Raw genomic sequence first — 8,931 nt, 5'->3', positions numbered from 1 at the left:
CAGATTGTCCTCTGTGAGCACAATTGTTTAGGGTTGCGCAGAAAAAGACCATGATTCGTACTGTGCCCTGTAGGCGCCGCTGCCCGCCCCGTGGTTCAATTCCTAGACCCCTGCCTGATCTAGCGCGTCTGCGCCAGCAGAGTTCACACAGACGTGGACACTGCGGGGACCTCCTCGCTCGCGCCTGCGGGCTAACCCTGTGTGTGCACCCCACAGTTTTCTCACTTCTCACAACAACCTGTGAACCAGTACTAGCACCCTCGCGGCTTTACAAATGAAGAGACCGAAGCCAAGGTAACTTGCCCAAGGTCATTCAGCTAGCTGAGGGGCTACCAGGATTCCAGAGATTTTGGAATAAGATCCTGCCTGACTTCAAAGGAGAGAGGCTGGACCATCAGGCACCAGCTGCTAAAACAAGTCCCACCATGTTCTTTCTTTGGCCCTTGCTCACTCTTGGAAGTAAATGGTATTCACACCCTGTCAGATCTATGATTGCCCTAGACTGACTGTACTCCCCACTTCCAGCTAGGCCACTACAGGTACTGGTACACACACACACACACACACACACACACACACACACACCAGACCTGGAAGCCTACTTTCATCTGGCTGTTCCTACTTTGACCTGGCTCCCCTCCTCCCACAGGTGTTTTTCTAGTACTCATAACATCCAGAGTACTTACCATATGATAATATCTTGTTGAGGGGTGCCCAATAATACATCATCCCACTTGCCACCTTATTCAATCCAACCTGGCCAGCCTCTGTCCACAAGAGGCTGGGGATGACAGGGACAGCCAACACTCCCTGCTTGAGGAAGCCACTACATTAGACGTAGTAGTGAGCAGAAGCCTTCTCACATTCTGTGTTGCATCCCTGAGCCATGAACAAAGTCCAAGCCTGGCCCGAGAGTAGGCCCAGCAATGAGTAGTCAGTGCAGCTATCTCTAGGCCCTGTGCCATCCTGTGCCAAATTACTCCAAGTCTGCAGTCTCCAAGAGCTGTCTCCCACAGAATGTGGAGGTGGGAAGGCAGCCCTGCAAAGCAACTAAAAATGTCTACCTGCTGAGACATTGTCGCCCTGCAATGCCAATGTCCTTTCACAGCTAGGGACAACTTGTACACTTAATCACTGAGTGGACATCCTCTTCTCAGGAACCATCCCCAAAACCAAGGCCAGGTTAAGGGTGCCTCTCTGTGGCCCCAGAGCCTGTTCCTGACAGTCTTTTGCAATGACAGGCACCCATTACACAGCATTGCCATAAATTGGGTCAGGTTCACCATTGCATTCCTTTTGGGAACTGGGACATGTGTCCAAAATTGTTTGTGGAAGAGAGAGGAAAGAGGGAGGTATAGAAAAACAGAGGGAAGGTCTGAACACCCCAGGGAATGGTAAGCATGCTCCACACATACTACCCAACCTCCCCAGACTCCAGGTCAGGACTCCCTGCAGGACCACCTTCTCTGGTTGGGAGTGTAGAAGGGGAACGGTCCTAAGGCCTGGAAGGTGTACAGGTACCCAAATGCATCAGCCTTGGGGGCCATGCGCTACAGTTCCCAGGGCAACTGGAAGTCCTTGGGATCCAGTGGGCTGCAGTGAGTCGCCTCCACATTCTTGAGGTGCTTGCGTGCCAGAAATAGTGCCAGCTGCCGGCGCCGCCATGGGCTGAGACCTTGGCCCACAAGCCAGGGGAAAGTAGGCCCATGTGGCCCCCAGTCCTGGTCCTCCAGCTCCTCCTGGCAGCAATCACGGTAAGAACGCAGTGTTGCCAGGCACCACTCATCATCTACACGGTAGCGAGCATAGAAAGCCGCCTCCTGTGCCAGGCTGCTGGCTCGAAGCCAGCGGGTCACAACAGCCCGGCCCTCACGTTCCATCACAGCTGGGTATCGGTGCTGCAGCAGGCGCAAAAGCAGCTCATTACCACGGTTGCCCTCCACGTCGCTGGGTGGCAGGGTGGGCAGGTGGCTTGAGGTGCTGACCACATCATCCTGCGTTCGTCGGAGCAGCAGCACTGGGCCAGGGTAGCAGCACAGCTGCTCTGCAACATTGAGGTTGAAGTGCTCCCGCACTGTTCGTACCACCAGTCCCTTCCAGCTGTGGGGCATGACTTTCAGGGCAAGTGGCACAAGATCATCAAAGGTGGCATCCAACACCAGTGCACCCAGCTCTGGGTAAGTCATGGTGGCCCAGGTAGCTGTAAAGCCACCGATAGACCAGCCATAGACCACCACGTGTTTGGGCGGGAAGTGCAAGCGGTGCAGTGCGTACTTCACCACCACATCCATGGCGTTGGCATCGTGCTGCGGGAAGGGCGCGCCTGTGCTGCCGCCAAAGCCAGGGTGGTTCCACCCCAACACAGAGTAGCCGGCCTCAAGTGGCGCTGACAGGCAGCCCATCTCATAAAAGCCCGCGTTGCCTTCGCAGCAAATGACCAGGCGCAGGCCATGGCCCTGGCTACCAGGTTGCTGGCGGCGATCCATGAACATGGTGTCTATCTCATTGCCATCACAGGCAACCAGCTTGGCGCGCCGGCCATGGTAGCGCTCCACGAGGCGCTCTTGGCCCTGCTGTAGTAGCGGCAGCAGTGCGCGTGTCATCAGGAACATGGAGCCTGGATACACGAGCCAGCGGCCTAGTGAGTGAGCCAGCGCGTAACTGGCGAGCTGCCCTGGCAGCTCCCGGATCTGCTGTAGGAGGCACTGTGTCTGGCTTCGAGCCCCATGCGGAGGGCGCCCCTGCACATCCCCGCCCAGTGCCGCGTCACGCAGTAGCCAAACACCCGCTGCTGCTGCAGCGGTGCACGTCATCCCAGCGAAAGTCCACTGGCCAGTTGCGGAAGTTGTAGGTGTAGTTCGCAGTCAGATAGATCTTGAACACGTGTACCAGCGCCTTCACGAAGCAGATGACACACATTGGTGCCAAGGCTCTGTGCTATCCGAGGCCCAGTCACTGGGCTACGTATCAGAGGGGGGCCCAGGCCCGGCCCAGCGGGCGGCTGCGGGGGCGAGAGCCTCGCGGGGCAGCCTTAGACATACCTCCTCTGGATAGACCCTAAATGGCCTTTGTGACCTAGACCTTCCAGGACCATGGGGAGGCTGCATCCACCCGGCACAGACCAGCTTTGTGAGTCACTGTTGCTGAGGGAAGAGGTGATACTAGAGTGACGGGCACACAAAGGTTCCAATGTGTGAACCTCAAGTTTTGCCCCGCCCTGAGGCTGACACCTCGAGATCTCGCAGCCACGCCCTCGGCAGGTCCTGCCCCAGCACCTCCCTCTTTCTTAACCGAAGATGACCACAAATGGACACCTCCAAGGTTATTGGGGATAACCCACCCCCTGGGGTCCCCTGGTGTATACCTCCCCTCAAGGACCAGGTCAAACAGGGCTGCTGCTGGAGCAAGGAGGCAGAATTTACTCCTGGCCTGCAGCTCCTGCCGCTGTCCCCGTTCCTGGTCAGGAAAGAGAGTGTGGGCAGGCTGGAAACTCCCCTCCCCCACCTCCTCTGGATCCTCTTTTTACTGGCAGCAGCAGCAGCAAAGACCTTCCCCAGGTGGGTCCTGCCAGGCTGGGTTCCTCTTTTCCAGTCCCTGGTTGAGCCGCCCCTTCCCTTCAGACCACTCCACAAGCTGTACCTTCCTCTTTTCTTGAGGCTCTGGTGGTTCTCAAGACTTTTCCTCATACACTGGAGAGGGCCGACCCACTTGAGGGTCAAGGGGCAGATGTAGAGGCCACCAGTTGGGCACCATTCAGGAGACTCATTTAATAATTTCCAAGATCAGAAACAAAAGTGCAGAACCAGGAAAACCCAGACAGACTTCAGAGCCTGAGAATCAGGCTAGCCTGAGACACCAGGCTTTGGGGAAGAGAGATTCAGGGGCTCAAGAGCCCCCCTCTGACTCCCCTGCTCTAGGTTGGGTTGGAAAACCACCTGGTCTAAATAGCCCCCTCTGGCTTTGGGATCAGCTAAGGGATGCTGCTGTCTGTAGGAGCTGCAGATGGGACAAGGATTAGTTGATTCCCACACACACACACACACACACACACACTCGGGGTTTCCAATAAGTACAGAATATATAGTTAAAGTTGAATTTCAGATAAGCAGCAAATACTTTATGAGTATGTTCCAAGTATTGCAATCCCTGACCTCACAGTGGACATAGAAGTGTACCCATTAAACTATTGTTTTCACTCTTGGTACATGAGATTTCAAGACTTCACTATGAAATAGCTTTGTAGTCAGTCAAGTGGTGTGTCCTGGAATCCCAGGGACTCAGGAGGCTTAGGCAGGAGGACACAAGTTCTAGGCCAGTCAGCAGCTTAGCAAGAACTTGTCTCAAAGTAAAAAGGACTGGGGATGTAGCTCAGTGGTAGAGCACACTGGGTTCAAACCCCAGTACTGCAAAGTAAAATAAAATAGATTTCCTGTTAGATGGTTTGTCCAGCTGTTGTTTAATATAAGTGTTCTGAGCACATCTAAGATAGGCTAGACTAAGCTATGACCTGCAGGTTAGGTGTATTATATACTTTTTTTTTTTTCCTTTTTCAGTACTAGGAATTGAACCTAGGGGTGCTCTACCACTGAGCCACATCCCCAGCCTTTTTTATTTTATTTTGAGGCAGCTTCTCCAGTTGTTGGAATTATAGATGTGTGTCATCACACCTGGCTTTAAATGAACTTTTTGCTTACAATATTTGCAACTTATGATAGGTTAAACAGGATATAACCCCATAATAAGTCAAAGAGCATCTGTATTTAAAAATTGTTTGTTTGAAATTCAAGTACAAGCCAGGCCTGGTGGCACATGCCTATGATCCCAGTAGCTGGGTATAAGGATGGTGTTAGGCCTTAGCCTAAGCAACGCAATTATAAAAACTTCACTTTGAAACCTGCAGTCTCACCAGGCATGCCTACGGAGCCCTCCAATATGATCATCAGGCTTAGCCTGACATAAAGAAGTCACTTCTCCCCATCCTGACAAACTCAGAGTGAAGTCTCTGGCATGTTGTCCTCTCCCCAATAAGGGAGAGAGACAAGAAAATCAGAGTGGGGACCAAAGGCAAATAATATCACTGATAAATCTGTGGCAGCTGATAGGGATTGAAAGGGTGGTCAGAAGCCCCCAAATTTAGTATAAATGATAGAGCAAATGAACAGACATTCAGCCAACTGACACTGATGCCCCCATGCTGGAGAGCCTGATGAGGACCTAGACTGACATCCCAATTCTTATCATTTGCTGATCCTCTGCACCTTCCTCACTGCTCTCAAACTCTGTGGCCACACCTTGACCCTGGTGAGAGCCACGACTTCTCTCTATGACCCTCTCCTCAGCCGGCTGTCAGCCCCACCCCAGGAGAAGCCTGCCTTGGCTCCTGACCTGATCACCGTGGTCTGAGTGAGTGTGCATCTGCTGGACTCAGAGCCTAAGGCTGGAGACTTCTGATCTGACACTTGAGCTTAGCATGCAGAGGGAATGTCTGTCCTTAGCCTGTCATGATTAAGTGTGTTTTCAGTGCTTAGAATTAATTTAGAATTGTTTGCTGTGAATTGATTATGTCTATTGCAGTGCTCAGCATTAAGGATTGTCATTTTCTTAATTAAGAACCTATAGAGTGAGGGGCTGGGGTTGTGGCTCAGTGGTAGAGTGCTCACCTAGCATGCACGAGGCACTGGGTTCGATCCTCAGCACCACATAAATGTAAAACAAAGATATTGTGTCCCCCTAAAACAAAAAAAAAATATTTTTTTAAAAAAGAACCTATAGAGTGAAATTGTATTGAGTGATTTGAGTGAGTAAAGCAATGAAAAGAGCAGAAGTGCTTGGACATTCTTTATTTTTCCCCCTCTACTGCATAAGTTGCACCTTTTGCCCATTACAACCTGGAGAAGCTAAGGCAGGAGGATTACTAGTTCAAAGCCAGGCTCATCAACTTAGTGAGGCCCTGAGAAACTTAGTGAGACCCTGTCTCTAAATAAAAAATAAAAAAGGCTGAGGATATGGCTCAGTGGTTAAATATCCCTGAGTTCAATCCCCAGTACAAAAAAAAAAAAAAAAGTATAAGAGGGTGTTCTGCTTTTTTTTTGGGGGGGGGTGATATTTATTTTTTTGAGACAGGGTTAGTCTCACAAAGTTGCTTATGGCATTCCTAAGTTGCTGAGGCTGGCTTTGAACTTTCAATCCTCCTTCCTTGGCCTCCCAAGTCACTGGGGTTACAGACGTGTGCCACAAGTGCAGATACTACATTTGGTTCTGATTCCTGGGAAAAGATAACCCTGGAGAGGCTTTGTCCTCCTGGGGGCACTCTCCCTGCTTCATCTGCTCTGAGAATTCTTTGGAAATGGAGGCTTTTTTTCCCAGCCAGGCCCACCTGCCCTTAGAGGAGGGGGGAGATCAGAGACCGGATTCTGGAGAGCAGAGGTCAGCAGACTGGAGCCGCTAGTCCTCAGGGACTCCATGCCTTCTCTGGCCTGGCCCTTGACCCCACCAGCCCACAGAAGCCCAAGTGCCCCAGAACCATCAGCTCTGGTGATACAGGAAAGCATGTGACAGGAAGGGAGCAGTCCCCTCTCCAGAAGAGCCCCCTGGCCTGGACCAGCTGTGGCAGGAGTGACCTTCTGTTCCCCACCCCCTCTGCTCAGGGAAGTGCAGCAGGGCTGGGGGGTTCTGTCCCTGCACTTGGGCTGATGGAATCCCCTTTGGTTACCCTACTCCAGGCAGTCATCTTAACATGCATCCCACCCCCACGGGGTTTGCTAGTCCTGGACCTCCACCCTCCCCCACTGAGGCAATGCTTCCTCCCTGGCCAGTTCTGTTAGCCTCCCTGGAGGCCCTTGATTTATGCTGTTAAGTCGGCAGAGCCAACCTTGGAGAAGGAAGAAAAGGAGAGTGAGAAAACAAGCCCCAGAGGCCAGAGGGGCAGAGCCAGGATCAGAGCCCTGGCAGAGAGTGTGCTGCTCAGTGGGAACAGACCACCACAGCCCTGGACTCAGGGAGCCGTGCCCTAGTCTTAGGAACACTGATGCCACCCTGCAGAAGGGGAGCCAAGTCTACACAAATGCCTCTGCTCAGGAAATGGGGTGCAGGGAAGGTGGGGGTGGCTTGGAGCCCAAGGACAGGAGGGGACATTTCCTGGCGGATGCGGGGTCAGAAGAAGGGGCGGAAATGGCCAAGACAGCTGCTGAACATCTGGAGTCACAGAGAATTAATTACCCAGAGCCTGAAGGACAGTGGGGTTGGTAGGGAGCCCTCCTTCCTGGTTCCCAGCAAAGGCTACCCTTTCTCCTGATAGGTTGAAGGACTTGTGGGCAGCTCCTCCCCAGAGGGCCTTACACCCTTTCCAGGGGTGAAGAAGCAGCCAGTTGGGCTGGGTCTGTGGCTCAGTGGTGGATGATCACCTAGCATGTGTAAGGCACTGTGCTCGAGCGTCAGCACCACATAAAAATAAATAAAATAAAGGTATTGTGTCCAACTACAATTAAAATATATATATATATATATATATATATATATATATATATATTTTTTTTTTTTTTTTTTTTTTTTTTTTTTTAAAGCAGCAGCAGCAGCCAGTCATCCTCCTGAGTCTGCAGCCACACTGAAAGCCTGTGGCCACCCAGGGTGGAGAGGAGGAGGTGGAGGGCCAGAGCTCACCAGGGTCTGGAGAGAAGCCACGTTTCTCCTCACTCAGATGCCCATTGAAACTCTGTGCTCCCCTACCCAACCTACTCTTCTCTGTGAGTGTGGGCCAGTGTCCCTCAGAGTCCCAAGTGTCCTTATGCACTAATGGGTGGGAAGGGGACTGCTTTAGGTCAGAGTAGAGTCTGGCTAGAGTCCAGAGCCCTGAAGGCCTGTGCAATGTGACACCATCCTTGTTCCCTGGGGCTCACCACTCTCTTTCTGGGTGGAGAGTAATCTACACCTTTCCTGCAGACTCCCAAGTGTAGTCGGCCCTATCCCCACCCCCCACCACCACCACCACCAGGGGCTTGTTCAGGCCAAGGCCCTCCTCCTGGGATGATCTCTGGGGCCCCAGACACAAACTGAAGGGTCATTGTATGTCTAGAAGCTAGTCTCCCCCTGGCTTGGGAGTCCCTCAGAGGAGGGGCCTTATCTGCAACACCCAGGTTTTGGTTAAGATGAGAACTTGTTTTCCCTCACAGTGCTAGGAATTGAACCCAGGGCTTCATACATGCTAGGCAAACACTCCACTACTGAGCTATACACCCCCATCCGCAGTACTTATTATTCAAAACATAATATTCTCAGTGCAACCATTGAGATATGTATGTCCTTTCCACACTGCCCAGAGTTGTTTGCCTGGTCTGTTCCTTTCACATCTTCCCTTTTGCCTGCAAACATGTACATACACATAGGTCTTGTGGAGGGGGTTATTTTGTCATTTGCTTTACAGAATGTATCAAGCACACTCTGTAGCTTGCTTTTCTCCACAATATATCATGAGCCTCACTGCTGGCTGGCATGTGGCTGCAAACCACTTCCCCCACCCCACCAGTGTTCATGCACTAGTGCCTCAGGTATCCCTCTGCAGGCTTTAAGACTTTTTCTCTCTGCAAAAGCAACTGCAGTACACCTGCCTCCTTCTCAGGACCCTTGCTTTGAGTTCTTTTCTTGTATGCTGGATTCTTGAACGTCTGTTGCTTCATCAAGGGTGTGCTCTTTTTTTTTTTTTTTTAGAAAATTTTAATATTTATTTCTTAGTTTTCGGCGGACACAACTTCTTTGTTTGTATGTGGTGCTGAGGATCGAACCCGGGCCACACGCATGCCAGGCAAGCACGCTACCACTTGAGCCACATCCCCAGCCCTGGGGTGTGCTCTTAACACAGAGAGATTGGTTGTCATCCTGCACACCCTAGAGGGGGCTTGTCTCTGCAGGCTCAATAGGAGCCTAGGGCGGCTCCAA

The 8,931-nt window shown here is 51.8% G+C and overlaps 1 protein-coding gene across 1 annotated transcript; it reads right to left on the bottom strand.

Annotated features, from left to right (window-relative positions):
* Positions 1-688: 688 nt before the first annotated feature.
* Positions 689-3,105, bottom strand: Abhd16b (abhydrolase domain containing 16B). The gene is given in 2 exon segments (XM_027954332.2): positions 689-2,802; positions 2,804-3,105. Coding segments are annotated over 2 exon segments (1,368 nt in total). The 5' UTR covers positions 2,920-3,105; the 3' UTR covers positions 689-1,550.
* Between the last annotated feature and the right edge of the window lie 5,826 nt (positions 3,106-8,931).

This window comes from Marmota flaviventris, chromosome 2 (genome assembly GCF_047511675.1).
Source record: "Marmota flaviventris isolate mMarFla1 chromosome 2, mMarFla1.hap1, whole genome shotgun sequence".
Classification (NCBI taxonomy): Eukaryota; Metazoa; Chordata; class Mammalia; order Rodentia; family Sciuridae; genus Marmota; species Marmota flaviventris.
The sequence above is the reverse complement of the archived record's forward strand: the minus strand, read 5'-3'. Positions and strand labels throughout refer to the sequence as shown.